We start from the raw sequence: 19,055 nt of genomic DNA on the forward strand, positions 1-19,055 counted from the left end.
GCAAAAAATTTAGATGGTCCCAGCAGATTGCAGGGATCTGCAATAGATTGCCACCTGCAGTTTTGATTGCAAGCCCATTCATAATTCTTGCAGTGACATAAATAGCCATGCGAAAGGATATCTTACTTACAGCTGGGCCCTGGCTGCCCGGCAGGCCTGTTGCACCTTGTTGGCCTTGCAAACCACGAGGTCCAGGGGGCCCACGTAATCCTTCTATCCCGGGCAAACCACGACTTCCTTCAGGCCCGCGTGACCCAGGTTCACCAGGATTCCCAACCTAAAGATGGCAGGAAGTGAACAGATTTCTTTCTTTCTTTTTTTGCAGAGTGAGCTACTCTTCCACATTGTTCCAGGTATCTCAATACAGCAGTAAACTGCTGCATGTACTTCCTCCGGCTCCCACAACATTCATAGTGGGAAAGTAGGAGTTGACGTTTGCAGATTTGTACTTTGTGGAATGATGGCACGGGGCTTGGGAAGGCTGCTCAGTAAAATGGAGATGGTGACCGGTATATATCTTTCTTTTCTTTTTTTTAACATGGCTGCCATGGCACCCTGACATTCTGAACAATGTCCCCTGCTAGATTTGGCAATTTCAACTGAAGAGGAAAGACTTAACAAGCCTTATGTGGGACCGTGGTTTTGAGTTTGTCTTTATTTTTGGTGGCAGAGCCTGTTCTCTTTTAGAGGAGGACCATTTTTATGCAGTGCAGTAAATAAACACATAGGGAAGCGTCTGCTGCATAGCAAGTGGCATTTGCTTTCTCTTTTCCCCACAGGCACCTCCACTGTGATACATTACTTAAGCAATATGAATCCCTGAAGCAATTCTAAACTTTTGCCTTTGCACAAATCCTATGAATATATTAAATATTTAAAAAACAGCTTAACTACCAAGGAGGCCATAAACTACAAGTGCTTTTAAGATCTCTCCCCCCCCCCATTTTTGTATTCTATAAATATAACTGCAGAGCAAATAAATATTAGATAAGCTAGAAATTGGTAACACAAGTGTTTGCAAACGGCTGCCTCTAAACCACTGCAGGGGAAAACTAATCGCAACTACTTCTCTTCTCAGACAAACAGAAAACTATGGCGCCAATGTTACTAGTTGCAGAACTTTTCATCCCTGGGATGATAACAAAAGTGGTAAGGATCTTGCAATGATCAATTGGGTGGATATGGAAACTGAAGAAGTTGGGGGTGAACTTTAATTTGCAAGATTTCAGTGCACCCTATATATTCTCCAATCAATGCATTCCAAACTTTACATAAGACCCCCATTAGCATAGTGTGGGCTGGCAGACTCCTTTTTATAGTATTCTGTATTACTTCATTGAGGAATCACTGAGACAGTGGGATAATCACGCAATCATTTTGAAATAAAACCTATTTAAAAGTAAGCACGTTTATGTCCAAGGTCCACACAGCCCACCAATAGCCAAAGCTGCATCTTTTCAGATAGCAACAGAAATTCTGGGCAAGCTGCCCTGTAACCATAGGTGCATCGTTAACTGACATCACCCAGGTGCTTCACTCCTCCCTTTGGGTAGGTGAGCAAGTCAGGATGTCTCCAGTTCAGTACTGTTTATGATTTAAGTCTGAACCAGAAAATGGCTTCCAAACAAGGCAGGTTATTGGGACATCATTAAGATATCCCTGGCTTGTCCGGAAGACATTAAATAGGATTTCTCAGTTCAGATGTAACACTATGGTTAACTGAAGACTTCCTTGTTTTGCAGCTCATGTGGAAGGAGAAGCAAAGTGGCTGCATTAAGTGCACAGGGTTCACCTTTGTGGCATGGCTTAGGAAACCAAGATAGGATTGTTCGAACATGGCCTCTGCCAATCTTTGTCTCAGCATGGACGAAAGCTATGGAATTACTTCTGGTAAAAGGAGGGGGGATTTAGATACTAAGCAGCCAAATTCTACATCCAGACTGAGTGTCTTTTTTCTGTGTGAGATGCATAGAAGATATTCAACTCTGGATTATGACCTGTATAAAAATTTAAGTTCACAAGGATTGCTCTACTCAACCACTGGGAAGTTCCGCACTGACTCATTCATTTGCCCCTCTTCGCAGAAACAAACTCCTCCATCCCCACACACTGAGAGATGAAATTTGTCACTCTAAGAAACCCTCTAGTAATCCACAGCATTAGAATAAAAACGATGAGTGATGGATCACATTTGCCTTAACTTCCTTGCTTGGGGAACTAAATATTGAAGCCCCATTTGCGAAGCTAAATAACCACCCCCTTGTTTGAAATATTCCGCTGATTTATTAACATTTTGATTTTCTGTAACAATGCAGTTCATCATACTTACAGATCCTTTAGGGCCTGGCAAACCCATGTCGCCCTAACAAAACAAGATGAATTGTGTCAGGATGGCATACGCGCAAGCAGTTTTAAATAAAATGAATATTGTACTATTTTCTAAATATTTTAAGAAATGATATCACTCTTAAAAGGAATGGAAACCTCACGGTGTACTTAAAACGTAGACTTACAGAAGCAGTGTAAAAGGATGAAAAGGGTTTTTTGTTTTAAAAGGCTTCTTTTAAAAAATGAGGGGTTTTGTTCATGAAAGTGGTGCTATCTGTAGTTGAACATTTTGATGCCTCATTCAAGATTCAGTATGTTCTGGAGTGGAGATGGCGAACCTGTTACCCTCCAAATGTTGTTGAATCACAACTCCCATCATCCCTGACTAAAGGCCATCCTGGCTGGGTCTGCTAGGAGTGAAGTCCAGGAACATCTGCAGGGCCACACGTTGTGCTATTCTAAAACTGCCTCTGAACTGTAACTACATCGCTAATGGCTGTGCCCTGCCTCTGATATGGCACAACAATGTCAAGTTGCATGGGGGTAGGAAGAGCTGAGAACACAAGTGGGTAATGTTCTCAGAGGCTTATCTGCCTCACTAGACTGATCCAAAGTAGTCAGATGTGGCGGCATTTGCTCTGTGAATGTCCAGTGTTGAGAAATAGGCAAAGCAATCAGATCACATTTTGTATTCCTCTAATGTGCAATCCTACGAGTTTCTACTCAGGAATAAGCCCTGTTCAGCGGAACTTAATTTCCTAGAGAGTGTATATAGGAATGCAATAATAGTACCCAAATGTCTACAGAGCTATCTTTTTTCGTTCACTTGGAATGTGCAGCTCTTTCAACAGCAAGTTGCATGACCCATTTGTCTGTGTTATATATGAAACAACACCTGCCAGTTTTAAAGCTGGGTGTGTAGAATGAATGAAGTGAAAAGATCTTACAAGATCGCCTCTTTGTCCAGGCTCCCCTTCTCCACCAGCAGCTCCCTATATTATAACAAGAAGCATATTATTTATAAATAAGGATAAGGCATTTTCCATAATTTCAACCTTGCTGGAAGCATACGAGACAATGTGAATATGTGTACTCACTTGATCTCCTTTAGGTCCTGGCTCACCAACCAAACCCTATGTGCAAAACAAAAATAACATGATTTTAAAACAAACAAACTTAAAATTAGCTACTGTAGACAGTTTAAAAATGCCCTAAACAGTGAGGCATTGATTTGCATTTAACAAACAAGCTGTCCATGATTTGATAATTTTATTTTGTGTGTGTGTGTACTCATGGGAATAAGTAAGTTTAAAATTCCCTTGCCTAGATCCAGGGATTCATACATCTATGTTCTGCTGCACATAAAGAGCTCCCTTTGGAAGCAAATTCCCCATTCGATTAAAGTGTGTGTTTTTTCTGATCTTATGGTTAACTTTAACTGGTTTTATGATGTACGATATATCCTTACTGTACACCACATAGAAACTACAGTATTAAATAGTATCTAAATTATTAAATTAAGTAGAGTGGAAGCTTGGTTTTCAAGCGTCTCAGAAGCCGAATGTTTTGGAACCCGAATGCCAAAAACCCGGAAGTGAATGCTTCCGTTTTCGAATGCACCTCGAAATTCAAACAGCTTTTGAGGCACATTTCTCCATTTTCTCAATGGAATTTGCCAACCGCCCATTGTGCCTTGGTTGTCGAACGTTTCAGAAGTCAAACGGTCTTCCGGGAGGGATTACGTTCGACAACTGAAGTACCACTGTAAATAATGGCAACATCATCATCTATTTGATTCATGTGTTCTTTGAGCTAGCTGCAATATGACTGCACTGCAAGTGGTTTACTCCATATATGCATAACAGTTTATTCCATGAATATTTTCCAAAATATTCTAAAAAAACAATTTTTTTAACACGAAGGAAAGAAAACCAAAACAGCAATAAAAATTACAGCAATGGAGCAATGTCCGAGGCTTGAGGAAATCCAGTGTTTCAGTCAGGGCTGAATTCAGTCAGACTTTAAATAACACTATTCCTGCTTTCCTTTTTTTTCTGGTAACACTAATCAATAACCAGACAATTTCAACTCTTCCTCCTTGCTGTCAACATGACAAACAGAGTTCAATTTAAGTGTAGGCCTAAGTGGCATTATGGGGACAGCCAAGGTGGGTGATTAATGCTCTCAGAAATCTCTTGTGGCCATTCCTTCTTCTCCCGTAGTTGACAAGTGAACCACATGGCTTGTGCCTGGGAATTCAGGACTCAGGAAAATTGTGCTAAATGGGGTCTGGGCAACAGGTTCACACCCTTGGCTGATCATCTACTTGGTATATCGTGGTTCATGCACTTGATGGAAATTGCTTTACAAAACATGGCACCAAACAAGGCTAATTCCAAACTGTGTTTGACCTGAAATAATAATAAAAAGAGTCATTTCCTCTTTTTCCCCTGCAAGGCGTGGTTTCCCCAATTTTAGGAAGTTGGAAACCCCTAACTCCAAGGCATTTGGGGGTATTTAGACCTTTGAAAAACATAACTGAGAGGTATCTGTGCATCACAGTTAATTATTTCACATTGAATGATATGATCTTGTGTACTGGTGAGTTTTCCTGCCCTTTCAATGCAAATTTTAACTCTCACTCTCAATTCCATCTTTTACATTTTTCATTTGCACATCAAGACTGCCTCTCCTTCCCTCCCTCTTCCTCTCATATTCAGAATTCCTTGCCAGGAGACATGTTCATTGACTTATTTACTTAACAAACCACTTCTCAAGCTACCGCTAATGAAACTTAGTATTGTTGATTGCCACCTTTCTTCTTCCAGGGCCCCAGTATATTAAATAGCTGCACAGCAGACATTAAATGCAGCTGGTGAAGATTTCCACTGCTCCATCTTTACTGTGGGACAAGCTTCTCTTGTTGAATTTCTACCAAGCCTTTCTACCTGCACAAGACCTATTTCCGCAAGACAGATCAGGAAGGTCTCCCATTTTTGTTCTTGATTTCTTATTTTTTTAAGAAAAACAGCTTTCATTTTAAAAACACCTAGGGACTTCCATTAAACCCAACAATAGATAGAATATTAAATTAGAATTTTAATTGAGACTGCTCTTCTAAGCAGACTTTCATCCAAGATTGTAAATCTGATGGAAACAGCATAACTTAATTCCGAATAAATGTTTTGCAAATCAGAGTGCTCCTTTGAAACATAGAGATGTTTCTTTATGGGAAGGCTTAATATATGAGAAAGAGTTTGCCCCCTCACAATCTGGTACTACTGCTGCCGAGTGTGTGGGGTGTGTGTTTGAATGCACCAAAGATTTTGGAGATATTTATATTGAACACACACACAATACTCTTTCATCTACACTTCTTATTTCTCTTGACTTTCATACATTGCATCATGCCTGCTGAGCAGCATGAAGGCACAAAGATGAGAGGAAAAGAAGAACAGAAGCAAACTAGATACAAATATTCAGCACTCCCTCCTACAGAATGTATACAAGGTACATTTGTATTATTGCAATTTAAGAATAAAGTAATAGTGGCAGTGCTTTTATACAACACCGCTGAGCATAACCAAAATAATAAGTATGTGGCAAGAATGTGGACACGGGTACCACTGCAACAGTAGGCTACCCTGAGACTTCCAAGTCAGAATACCTGGCCAGACACTGTTCCCATGGGATTGCTCTGCATGTCGGGACATCACAACATCCTGCAGTGCTAGGAGGGAAACAGTGTGTTGTGTCTGGTTTTGGCAATTTCCGGATGCAGCACAAATACACCCCCCAGATAATGGTTACCATTCAGTGGTGTAGCATGGGTTGCCAGTATCCAGGGCCGCACAGAGGAGGGGGGAGGGAGAGAAATAGACAGAGTACACATGCACATTCAACTGCCTAACAGTGTCTGAGTCACCCAGGAGATTGAAGAAATAAGAGTCATTCCGTTGTTTGGAGAGGTCACTTCCTGGTTTGCACGGAGAAGCCATTTTCAATGTAGCCCAGCAACAGAAGCATGCGACTGTATTGAGGCAGCACCAGGCATTGAAATTTTGCACCCCTAACAATTCTGCGCCTGAGGAAACTGCCCCTTTGCCGCCACCCCACCATGCCACTGCTACCATCTACCCTCTGTGTAACTAATATTCTATCAGTTACATCCAGTATGTTTCCTATGGCATGTAGTTACACCCACCCTGCACATTTACAGCAGAGCCAATCATCTGACCTCCCTCACTCTGAATTGTTGCTGTATACCAGAACAGAGGTGGCAGCAGCAAGCTCAGGGCAGTGCAAATATAATGCCGGAGCCAATCTGGCTCTCCTGCCACTGGGTTTGAATTGTGCCAACTTACCACCACCATGCCCCCTCATAGAAAATATCATTCTACAACAAAAGCAAAAATAAAAAAATGGAACGTTGCCCTGGCTTAGTATAACACCGCTTCTTGTATTCCTTCAAGTTTCACTTCTGTCTGCCCTAATGGTTTGGACCCATCTTCATGCATAACTGAATATATTACCATGACAGACGGAGCCATGTGAGTTGATGACAAGGTATAATCCTCACGTCAAACATCAGCATTTTTGGCCATCTTCATGTGAGAAGGTGAGTACCTGTGCCTACTTGTGTGTTTCAAGATGGATTCCGACAGTACCATCAAACACTGCTTCCTTGTGGTCACTAATCCATGCATGAGTGTTTGTATCCCCTTCCTAGGTGGTTCCGGCAAACCACACAATGAGCACCCACTGTGGAATTCCTCTTGGATCCAAGTGGGAAGGAGATTCAAAAATCCCAACAGCAGCATGCATGGATCCTTGGGTCACATGGACAGAGCAGCAACTGTACAACCGAGGGAAAGTTGGAAGGTTGAGAAGGCATGTTTGAAGCAGACCTTGGTGGGAAAAGGACATTATATTCACCTGTCATGGAGACAGAGACACCTGCAGGGTGCGCCAAAGGTGTCTATTAGAACTTCACCCTCCCCACTAAGCCACCTCCGGGCATGTATGCCACTACCATGGTGAATGACCTTGGGCACACTGCAGAAATACACCCAACCATTCACAATGTATGGAGGACCTAAGGTGCCACATTCCTCTTCCACCCGCTAGTGCACAGACTACCACTACTAATAAGACTAGAAGTAAGGTAACCAATGTCCTGAGGGCTTAGAAAAGAGCAGGCTATTGGACTCCCCAAGGTGAAGTGCATTGGGGGGGGGGTGGCGGCCCTGGAACAGTATTTACTCCAATGGCCTGAGGTGTGGTGCTCTCTGTGAGTGAAAGGGATTGTGTCCTTCATTTTGTCCAGGAACATATTTTCATTCAGTGCAATAAGCACTGCAGCTAAGGGGTACTCGGAAAAACTCTAAGGCTGATGTTGAGTTCTAGAATGCAGCAGGAATGGTTTTTGTTAATGGTAGCTATTAGTGTTTTGGACCACCAAATAATCCACCAGTAGACACTTCAAGGACTGGAGCAAAATTTATACACACACACACACACACACACACACACACACACACCATTTTAAATATAGAGAAGATCACATGAGGTCTGGGGAAGGCACAGCTACAATGAAGAGCTCTAGGCATCGGTAGCAAGTGGTAAAGACTACCTATAATTAGACTTCCCTTGAGAATAAACCCTTTCCGAGTTAATTCCTCGGAACTGATGGCTCTGGAATTCTATAGCACTCTGCCAACTAAGCTAATGCCATAATGATGAATGCTCATTGACAGAACATCAAATATCCCCTAGCACAGACAAGGCAAAGAATTTCAAGAAAGCAACAGCTGAAGTTAAGAAGCCTTTTCCCACAGAGAGAGAATGATCTTCTTGACAATCAAGTCAGAGCTAAGATTTTTCCTTAATTTGCTAACTAAGCAACCAGCGACTTTGAATGTGAAAGCTAAAATTACCCAGGGGTGCAAAAGGAAAAGACTGGAGGCTTGAGTGGGAAAGGGTAGGGGAGAGAACGCTAATGAGCAGAAGAAAAACACAACCTCAGAAATAATCTGGAAAACCCTTAGCAACAATCAAAGGGGTACAAAGGCACCGAGTTCCACCCAAAATTGCAGTGGCAGTCTTGTGCATCGAGCGCTGCACTCCAGGAGGAGGCCTAGTGAGGCCTGCCGCCGTCCGAGAGGACCAGCGAGGATCACTGCCATCGAAGCGAGGCCCAGCAAGACCTGCCACTACCCAAGCGAGGACCAGTGCTGCAAGGTTGGGGAGGGGGCTCAGTCCTGTCCCAGCAGACTTGGGGGCAGGGTGGGCTGAAGACACCTCAGCCCTATAGAATTGGCACCTATGAAGCAGTAGCAGCGTAGGATGGAACTGGGGTTCTAATAAGGTTTCCCTTCTTAGGCTCAATTTTATGTCGGTCATAGCGTGACTGGAAGTGGGGGTTAGGAGTTCAATTAAGATAGTTGCAGTAATATCAGGAGGAATTTTTAGTGGACATCAGCAAAGGTGAGGTAAAGGGTAAAAAACCACCAAGGTGTGTATGCTGGTGGTGGTGAGGAACTTGTTGGCTACACACCACAACAGTTTTCACAGACCTGAGGGCAGAAACCTATACATAACAATTCAGGGCAGGGATACCCTTGGCCCTCTAGATTTTGGACTACAACCTGTCATCCCTCACCATGAGCCATGTTGGATAGCCTTGAGTTAAGAGTCCAACAACATTGAGAAGGCTCCCATATTCCCCACCCCTGCAATACTGGTAGTTCTTAACTACTCCTCCCTTTAAGTGGCTTCAGAAAATAATTAGACCAAGAGTAGCTGCAGCAATTCCTTACGGCAAATCGTATGCTTACCCTGTCACCTTTAGCACCAGGCAATCCTGGAGGCCCAGGTAAACCTGGGAGGCCTATGTCACCTTCGCCACCCTGTGGAAACAAAGATGGCAGATTCTTAGGGTAATTTTTAGACTAAACAAAAGAACCATTGATAAAGAGACCCAGCCTCTGAGAAGCACATTACACTTTCCCTATGGAGAGTAATAAGAACAGCCGGCTGTGTGCTTTCTTTCTGAACCATAGACTCTGCTAAATTGTTGCTGACAGTTTGCTATAATCTACTGCAGCCAGAAAACAGTAGTTCCTAGACTTTTAATACATCTGCTAAAATATTTGTGCCTTTATGGAGGAGGATGCTGTAATTCCTCAACCCTATGGTGTGAGCATTCCTCTCTAACAGGGAGCTCTTTCAGTTCCCAAATAGCCAGGCTGCCCTTCGAGCAGAAACCATGCAAATGAAGATTGAGTCATTTCAAAGAAGGCATTCACGCTCAGTATTCATTAATGCCAGATAGCTGCTAGCAGGAAAGGAAAAAGAAAAAACTGGCCTTTCATTATTCCTGCTCCTTTTTAAATTAATAACACAAGCGACAGCTAACGTCACCATCTTAAGGCAATACACAAAGAGAGATATCCACTTTTCTTCCTCACAGTACTGCATTAAAAATGATGTGTTCCCAGTAGAATTTTACAGAATTCAAATAAGAAAATGTGGGTCTTAGTAGAGTCACAAGCTGGGAAGAGGGAAAGCAACAATGATCGTATTCATGTTTCATCTTCAGCTTCTTGCATAAACTGCTAGGTTGCTACGGATCCTAAGGGGAAACCATAAGCTCTTGAAAAAATAAAAATGAATTTGATGGGAGTAGACACTGGCTGCTTACCATTTTACCTGGCGGACCTGGAGGGCCAGCAGGACCCAGCTCACCTCTGCTACCCTTTGAGAAAACAAGGAGGCATTGTTAAAGCATTTTCCGGCAGCAAAATGAAGAATCATTTCATTAATGCTTACTTAATAAAGCAAAATACCGACTTAGAAGAAGGTAGCTTCTAATACTACCATTTCATTCTGCATCATAAACACACATGTATCTCCTCTGGAAGGACAAGCACACACTCATATGCTCAAGTGTGATTCTTCAGGTATGAGCAGCCTAATATCTCTTCATAGAGGTTCCCATGGTTAAATACCAATTGCTGGAAACTGTGGGTAGTAAGAGTGCTTTTCTGGCCATGTTCTGCTTGCAAGTTTCCTTGAGGCATCGCCTTGGCCACTGTGAGAACAGGATGCTGGACGAGATGGTCTACTGACCTGATTCAGCAGGCTCTTATTACTTTCTTATTGTATCACTTTTAAAGATAAGTTTATCAACCAGTTAGATGAGTGTGTGCATAATCTGACAACAGTGATACATCATTGGAACTGACTTAACATGCAACACTGTGGGTAGGTGTAATCCTAGCTTTCATGTTAATATTCTGGTAAGGAAACTGTAACACAACAGGTTGCAGAGCAATGAAAAGATGAAGCTACATATGAAATACATGTTATGCCGCATCTCAAAATTACATGAAATGGCTTTTCAAGCAAAGTAAAGCAAGGAAACTTACTGGAAAATAATTAAGTATCCTGGAGGGATCAAAAGAACTCAGAACTGGGTAAGTTTCCAGTCACTGCTTCTATAAAATTCTTATGTCATTAACATGAGAAGCTTTTAGAAAGGCTTGGAAAAAACCTTCAGGTGACCCAGAAAATTAATTAATCTTCTCCACAAATTTAGCTCCATTTAGTTACTTTTCTAACATGATTATTGAACATGCCTCTAGATGCAGATTCACGTGAACATAATTAAAATTAGAACAAATTGAAAATCACTTCTTCTGTTTATCACCATAAGATATGCAATTGAAAAAACTAATATTTTTGGTAGGGAAAATTAGGGTGCTCAGGCTAGCAGTTCCAGTTTAATGTGCTTTAAAAATATATATATTATATGCTCACATCCTTTGGTTTTTCAGTTAGGAAAATCTCATTTTGTAATGCTGCACATCGTGTGAACTTGTTTCAGGTTGACAATTCACATCAATGTGAACCTGTGGTGTGAGGGTCTAAGTATAGTCGGCTACTAGAAGCCTTGGGCTTCTATGCTCTCTCCTTCAATTTAATATAAACCAGAGAGAGATGAGATCACCGTGCTCAAGATGAGGAGAGATCATATGAGTGTGTTCCATGTTCATTCGCATAGCACCAAACCATGTTGTGGCATCAAATCTGAACATCTGTTCTTCAGGTGTCAAAAGACTACACCCAGCTGCCCTACTGAAGAGGGCCAGGTTCTTTTTCTTGCACAGCCAATAAGGAGGTAATGCACATCCAGATATGCATCTGCATCACAGTGCTTGTCTTGGGATCTTTAGGGGAAGGTTTGAAAACAAAACTGCCGTTTTCGTAACGGCATTGTACACATCTATGGTGCAACCCTAATTCTGGTCACCTCACTTCAGGAATGGTTACAACATTTGGAGCTTTTCAGTTTAGAGGGAAGGTGCTCTGAGAACATCCCAGGATGAACATGCAGGATAGCAAGCATGCATGTAGGCTTCCCGGTTATTGTTTACAGATGGGAAAGGAATCCTGAGCATAACTTTTAGGCCACTGGACTCTTGACTGCAAAGTAGGGGCTTCTTGCCACATTTGTCCCTGGCATATTGTGGGCTATATATGTTTATCTCCCTCTCCTCAGCCCCCATTTTCTGGGCACAATTTGATGTGCCATTTTTTAAAAAAATACATTTTTTAAATTCAAGCAAGAGCACTCAGTCCATCAGTGTGGTCCCTTCCAACTGTGAGAGAGTACTCAGAGAGGTGCTCTTGGTAGCTGTCCCACTATGGTGATGCCCCGTTCCTGTGAAGCTCATCCAAGTCCAAACGGAAGTACTGTATTGTCCAAAAGCCCCTTCATCACCTTGTCGTGGTGAAGGGGCTTGAATAACTCCAAGAAGCTATGAGCTATGCCGTGCAGGGCCACCCAAGATGGACAGGTCATAACCGAGAGTTTAGACTAAATGTGATCCACCTGGAGAAGGAACTGGCAAACCACTTCAGTATTTTGCCAAGAAAACTCCATGGACAGAAAAAAGGAGAAGCTTTTTCATGCTCTGTTTCATGGGGTCACGGAGAGTTGAATACGACTAAACAACAACATTATTGTCCATAAGAACTGTTAAATATCTCCATTTTAACAGCATAGTCATCTTGCTTTTGGGGGGAGGATGGATCACATCTGATCCATATATAGCATCTCTGCTAAATAACAGAGTGGAAACAATGGAGAAAAAGAACTGGCAAAGACTGGCAGAGTGAGGCCAAGAATGAGCCATTGTGCCCAACTGAGCACAAATAATCTGCTTATACCACTGCTGCTGCTGATTCTTTTTTTAAAAGAAAGCATTATCACTGATTATGCCTGACACTTTGAAGTTTAAAAATTGATACTCTGGAGCAATTTAGCATAAAAGGAAAGCTTTCAAAGATTTTAACCACAAATGAAGTGTGATAATCATATAGACCAATTTCCATAATGTGTGTGCGAAGCAAAGCTTCAAGTCAACTGGTAAAAAGAACAACGAAATACATGTTTTATTAATACGTTTTGATCTATAACATTAAGATATAGGAAGCTTGGCTGTAAGATTACAGTACCCTGACTTGTGCCGTTACAGTGATTCAAAGGCTTGATCTTATCCGTGTTCTTTTCCCCTTGTGCAGCAGATCATAACAATTGGGGTGGTGGTTCTAATGCTCCGAAGGAAGTTATATCAAATTAAGTGAAAGTATAGCGGTTCAAGCGGTTGGCCAATCATGTTACCATGAACCAGGTACCGATCAAGTACTTGGTAAAAGTTGATAGTTCTGTTGATCAGGTTGTTGAGGAGATGCATGCAAACAAGGAGTCAAACTGCACTTTATATAGGAATTTTGGGTTCAGAGGTACCAAGAGAACAAAGGAAATTATTTTTGTATGCTGCCACAGCAGCTACAATGATACAGTGGTACCTTGGGCTACAAACACCTCAGGTTACAAACACTTCGGGTTACAGACTCCACTCACCTGGAAGTTGTACCTCGGGTTAAGAACTTTACCTCAGGATGAGAACAGAAATTACACGACGGTGGTGTGGTGGCAGCAGGAGGCCCCATTAGCTAAAGTGGTACCTCGGGTTAAGAATGGTTTTGGGTTAAGAACGGACCTCCAGAACGAATTAAGTTTGTAACCAGAGGTACCACTGTATATGCCCAGGGATGGGATGGAAAGAAGCAGCAGTTCTAACTAAAGAAGATTGGCAACTAAAATTAATGAAAAACGCAGAAATGGTGAAACTTACTGAAAGAATAAGAAATCATGAAGGACGGCTGCAATCCTAGGCGCTCTTCTCTGGGAGTAAGAAGCTCCATTGACCATAATGGGACTTGCTTCTAAGTTAACCATACTGGGCTGCATGGCTGTAAACTTATAGTAGTTTAGTTACTTGTGAGTGGGCCCCATTGAAACGAAGTCTAGCTTCCAAGTAAGTACAGTGGTACCTCGGGTTAAGAACTTAATTCGTTCTGGAGGCCCGTTCTTAACCTGAAACTGTTCTTAACCTGAGGTACCACTTTAGCTAATGGGGCCTCCCGCTGCCGCCATGCTGCCACCGCCCAATTTCTGTTCTCATCCTGAAGCAAAGTTCTTAACCCGAGGTACTATTTCTGGGTTAGCGGAGTCTGTAACCTGAAGCGTCTGTAACCTGAGGTACCACTGTATGGTTAAGAATGATTTGTAAATTTATAGGTATAACGAAACAATCGGTGTAAACTAATGTGTAAAGCAGTGTTTCCCCCACGTTTCTCATTGAAAGCATGATTTATAGAATGTTTTGCACATCTATCAGCTTATGCAAACCATTATTAGCTTACAGAAATCTAGCAGATGTCATGCTGGTCACTAGAACTAGAATTTTCAGAGTCTAATCTGAACTGCTTCCAGAGCTTGCAGTAGGGATTGTTAATAATTAACACAGTATGGTAGCTCTGGTTTCTACGCACTGCTGATTTTATAAACCCTTAGTTGCATTTTACGGGATTAAAAACATAGTTTAGAAGATTATCTTGCATTATCCGGTTAAGGAACTACCCTGTTCTTTATTAACCAAGAGCTGTCCAAAAACATTCAGACCGGCATCAGTTTAGAGAAAGGAATTTGGGAAATAGCCAAGTATATCTAAACAAGTTCTGCTCAAAGCCACCAACAGTTTGCAATTTTTGCAAATAAAGAGTTTTTATGGGGGGGGGGATGAAGTTATTGTGTCAGTAGCCAAAGCTGAAAGATAAAGCAAAGGAATAATCCCTTGACTTTGGTAGTTATTACTCTATGCAACTCAGTTTTGCATGGAGCACAATGGTTTTCAGAAAGATGGCAAGCAGTATTCCCCAAATCCACTGCCACATTTTCAGTGTTCTGTGTTCAGGAATAGTGCACTGTCTCCTTAAGTATACTTCACTTTTGATCCCCCATCGCCTTTCTTCATTTGGGTAAGAAGAATCCCTGGTGCAAGCCTGTATTAACAGTCCCAGCAGGGAGGATTATATAACACCATTTAGTGAACCTAGCACGTATTCCAGAAAGTGGTTTTCATTAGAACACTTGCATACTAGGTTTGAAAATGTGCCTGTGTATTGGTCTATGTGGATTCCAAAGAAATATACCTCACCCTTTGTGTTTAGTGTAGATCAAGTATCTTCAATGTTTTCAGGCTCAGAACCCACTTTTAACCCAAACATGCCTTTGAGGACCCATTTCTTAATCTTGTACCGTACATTTGCATGGTAGAGGTGCTCCTGTTTCAACCTACCTTGGATCAAGCCATGGCCCACAAGTATGGACTTGATACTAGGGGGAGGGCCTTATATACAGGGGCTGATGATTCTCATGTAATATGCCAGATTAATAAATAACCAGGTGTAAAATGCACTTCCATGTTGACGAGAGATATTTCAGGTAATGTCTGAATGTAAGATTATGGATGGTAGTGATTACAATAATGCATGACATAGACATAACGTTCTTAAATCAGATAAATGAACTAATAATGCATATTTAATAGTCGTATGGTATATAATATTATGTACAATAAACAGTTATGTATTATGTAAAATTATAGGTACTAGTATATTCAAGGATATTCATGGGGTAAACGATTAATGCATAATTAAACATATATGTATTATGTCCAATATATAGGATAATGTCTATATTATTATTTCATGGGGTAATAAAATATAAAAGGGGCACCCTACTTCTCTAACACAGTAGGTGGCAGCACCAAACATTTTGAATGAAGTCTGGACATAGTGGTGTAGCTGAGAGGCTGACCCTTAGTCAGGGACAGCCCCAGGGACAGGTTCTTGAGAGGGTTCCAAGAAATATCACACTTCCATTCTGTCATAAACAATGGCTAAGACTTCATGCAGTGCAGCTGAAATTCATCCTCAGTTCACAGCAGAACTTCTGGCATAGTGTGCAAGGGTCTTCAGTCCCTCTAGGGACCATGAAAGCTTTGCATGATGTGGATCTGTAGACTAGGTAAAGGTACCCCTGCCCCTACGGGCCAGTCTTGCCAGACTCTAGGGTTGTGCGCTCATCTCACTCTATAGGCCGGGAGCCAGCACTGTCCGCAGACACTTCTGGGTCACGTGCCAGCGTGACAATCTGCATCTGGCGAGCCAGCGCAGCACACGGAACGCCGTTTACCTTCCCGCTGGTAAGCGGTCCCTATTTATCTACTTGCACCCGGGGGTGCTTTCGAACTGCTAGGCTGGCAGGCGCTGGGACCGAACGACGGGAGCGCACCCCGCCGCGGGGATTCGAACCGCCGACCATGCAATAGGCAAGTCCTAGGCGCTGAGGTTTTACCCACAGCGCCACCCGCGTCCGTATCTGTAGACTAGTGTTCAGCTTATCATATATAATTCTACTGACATGTTTCATGGTTTTGGCTGGAGTGTTTAACTCACTACGGAATATTGGGCTGAGTTTATTTGTATTATGACTCGGCAAATGTGAGGCAAATGTGATCAACTAATTTGGGACTGGAAGAAATTGATATGAAAGCTAAAAGAGTTTACGTCACAGGCAAATAACACAAGCACCTTTTGTGCAGACCTTGTCTCCTCCATCATTGGCCTATAGCTGAAATCCCAGAACCTAAAGATAGAGCAGAACAAGTACTTACCGATGGGCCTCTGGGTCCGATGGGCCCTTTTTCTCCCTGTGGTCCCTGTTCTCCCTGTTTAACATGATTACAAGAACAGAACGTGCTTTAAAACCGATTCTGCACAAAACGCACAAGTGTTAGTAAAAAATAAAATGAATCTGGAGAAAGAAAGGAGCTTACAGGTTTACCCGAATTCCCCATCAAGCCAGGTATCCCAGGAGGACCTGCATTACCCTGTTGGGAGACAAGGAGAATTAGCCACGTCACAATAGGTGCCACTATCTTGGAGAAAGAGTGGAATAATAATGTAAAAATACACCTGGAGTCTTTCCCAGATTGCCTAGAATACTTTACCTGTGGTCCAGCAACACCTTTTGCTCCTGGAGAACCTGGTAAACCCTAAAACAAAAGAAAACACATTGCCTTAAAATGTTTGTAATGTTCTATGTACTTAAAAGGTGCAAATATTCCTTGCTCCCTCGGGCAATTATAGTCTGTATTGGAGGAGTGTCTCCCATAGTGTTGGGAACTGTTTCTTTTTGCCAAGCTATGTCATCAAGTGAATTATATTGGACCTTTTACAAGCATGTCTCAACAGAGCCAAAATCCATTTAAAAAAACACTCCAAACTAGTGCCAACATAATTAACCTTCCCCCTCCAAAGGACATGGAATGCTCTTTAAGCACATGCTTAAGTTGGTTCCTAAAAGCATGCTATGAAAACGCATTGATTTTCATAACAGAGCGTAGTTTTCAGCAACAGCGACTATCTTATTTGATTGATCTATTGGTTGCCTTATAGTTTCATCCCACCTTAGGAATATAGTGAGGCACAAGGAATTGGAATGAAAGAGAGCGAGAGATTGTGGTAAAGTGGTCTTCTGAATAAGGAAAATAACAAATTTTGATAGTAGTACATGCAACTAATCTATGCTATACATTACAAAAGATGTAGGAAAACTTCAGGAGCCAAAAAGTCTTTGACATACGCTTCAGCACAGCCATAATGTGCTTGCAGGGATGATACCATCATGTTGCATAGGCGGCACTAGATTTAGTTGTATCTGGGTGGAGCAGTGGGAGACAGCATGGCGGGGCTGCACCTTGGTGAAATGGTGAGGAAGTGGGCGTGTTCTATTCTCTTAAAGAGAGACATCAACATTTTTATCTAGCTTCCTAGCTTAAAGGTAAAGGTAAAGGTACCCCTGCCCGAACGGGCCAGTCTTGACAGACTCTGGGGTTTGTGCGCCCATCTCACATCTATTGGCCGGGGGCCAGCGCTGTCCGGAGACACTTCCGGGTCACGTGGCCAGCGTGACAAAGCTGCATCTGGCGAGCCAGCGCAGCACACGGAACGCCGTTTACCTTCCCGCTGGTAAGCGGTACCTATTTATCTACTTGCACCCGGGGGTGCTTTCGAACTGAGCTTCCTAGCTTAGGTGCCCTCTAAAGCTTCCATGGCAATCCTGGAACTTACCCTTTCTGTATGCAATTAACACAAACAGGATCATCCCAGTAAAGTTGAATCATGCTACCTACACCCTAATTTTTAAAGGCTCCGCTCCACATGGTTTCCCCCAGACTCTCACTATTCCTGTCATTACAGAAAATGAAGGCTTAATAAGCTTCAGCCTGGCTTGTAAATTTAACTATGTTTTACATTTAAAGTGCACAGAATACTTACTGGCAGTCCCTGAACTCCTATATCACCCGGAGGGCCTGGTTTTCCTGGTTCACCCTGGAAGGAAATGCTTGCATCAATCAAATGAAAATCGTTGTAGTACAAACTGTCTGCTTGTTTGCTATTCAGAAAAAAGCCCAAACGAACAAGTTAGTATCTTTTTTTTAAAAAAACACTGTGGCATCCTTTTCCAAACAGCTAACTTATGGGAATGTAATATCACTGTTGTTCTGGTTGTTAACAACTTGATAGTACTTGGGAGTTAACCAAAAGACTCAGCCAGCCAGTAAAAAGGTAAAGGAACCCCTGACCATTAGGTCCAGTCATGACTGACTCTGGGATTGCGGCGCTCATCTCACTTTATTGGCCGAGGGAGACGGGGTACAGCTTCCAGGTCATGTGGCCAGCATGACTAAGCCACTTATGGTGAACCAGAGCAGCGCACGTAAACACCGTTTACCTTCCTGCCGGAGCGGTACCTATTTATCTATTTGCACTTGGACGTGCTTTCGAACTGCTAGGTTGGCAGGAGCAGGGACCGAGCAACGGGAGCTCACCCCGTCACGGGGATTCGAACCGCCGACCTGATCGGCAAGTCCTAGGCTCTGTGGTTTAACCCACATCGCCACCCGCGTCCCCAACCAGTATGGGTGCACAAAAGAGGCAAATAAGGTTCGCTCTCTGCTTACACCCACAGATAATGCTAGGTGCAACTTGAGTGACTATCGTGTTCTTCATGAAGATGCAGTAGGAGCAGAAGAAGACTGGCTCACCATTGACAAAAGTGGCTCATTCATACAATTTAACTAGCACACTTCTGCTTTCTGCATGTCCCACCTCTTTAAGTGGAGATCTGACTGGTTTGGCATCTTGCACAGCACCAACATCTGGGCTCACTAAGGACATGGCTCCCCATGAGGCAGCCCTGTGTGCAAACCCCAAAGACTGGAGAGCTGCCGTGTCCAATCAAGGGG

The 19,055-nt window shown here is 42.6% G+C and overlaps 2 protein-coding genes across 6 annotated transcripts in view; one reads left to right on the forward strand and one right to left on the reverse strand.

The window, feature by feature from the left end:
* COL19A1 (collagen type XIX alpha 1 chain) overlaps positions 1–2,296 on the forward strand; it is a 219,116-nt gene extending 216,820 nt beyond the window's left edge. The window contains exon 48 of the mRNA XM_081186913.1: positions 326–2,296. Coding sequence (XP_081043039.1) covers positions 326–330 — 5 coding nt within the window. The 3' untranslated portion in view covers positions 331–2,296. The remainder of the gene's footprint in view (positions 1–325) is intronic.
* COL9A1 (collagen type IX alpha 1 chain) overlaps positions 1–19,055 on the reverse strand; it is a 62,891-nt gene that overhangs the window by 8,713 nt on the left and 35,123 nt on the right. For all 5 annotated transcript variants that reach the window (XM_081186924.1, XM_081186926.1, XM_081186927.1 and 2 more), the window contains 10 exons: positions 18,085–18,138; positions 16,755–16,799; positions 16,581–16,634; positions 16,419–16,472; positions 10,031–10,084; positions 9,165–9,236; positions 3,426–3,461; positions 3,276–3,320; positions 2,330–2,362; positions 131–277 (listed from right to left, as the gene is read on the reverse strand). In XM_081186924.1, coding sequence (XP_081043050.1) covers positions 131–277; positions 2,330–2,362; positions 3,276–3,320; positions 3,426–3,461; positions 9,165–9,236; positions 10,031–10,084; positions 16,419–16,472; positions 16,581–16,634; positions 16,755–16,799; positions 18,085–18,138 — 594 coding nt within the window. The remainder of the gene's footprint in view (positions 1–130; positions 278–2,329; positions 2,363–3,275; positions 3,321–3,425; positions 3,462–9,164; positions 9,237–10,030; positions 10,085–16,418; positions 16,473–16,580; positions 16,635–16,754; positions 16,800–18,084; positions 18,139–19,055) is intronic.

Source organism: Podarcis bocagei, assembly GCF_964188305.1.
Source record: "Podarcis bocagei genome assembly, chromosome: 3".
NCBI classification, from domain to species: domain Eukaryota; kingdom Metazoa; phylum Chordata; class Lepidosauria; order Squamata; family Lacertidae; genus Podarcis; species Podarcis bocagei.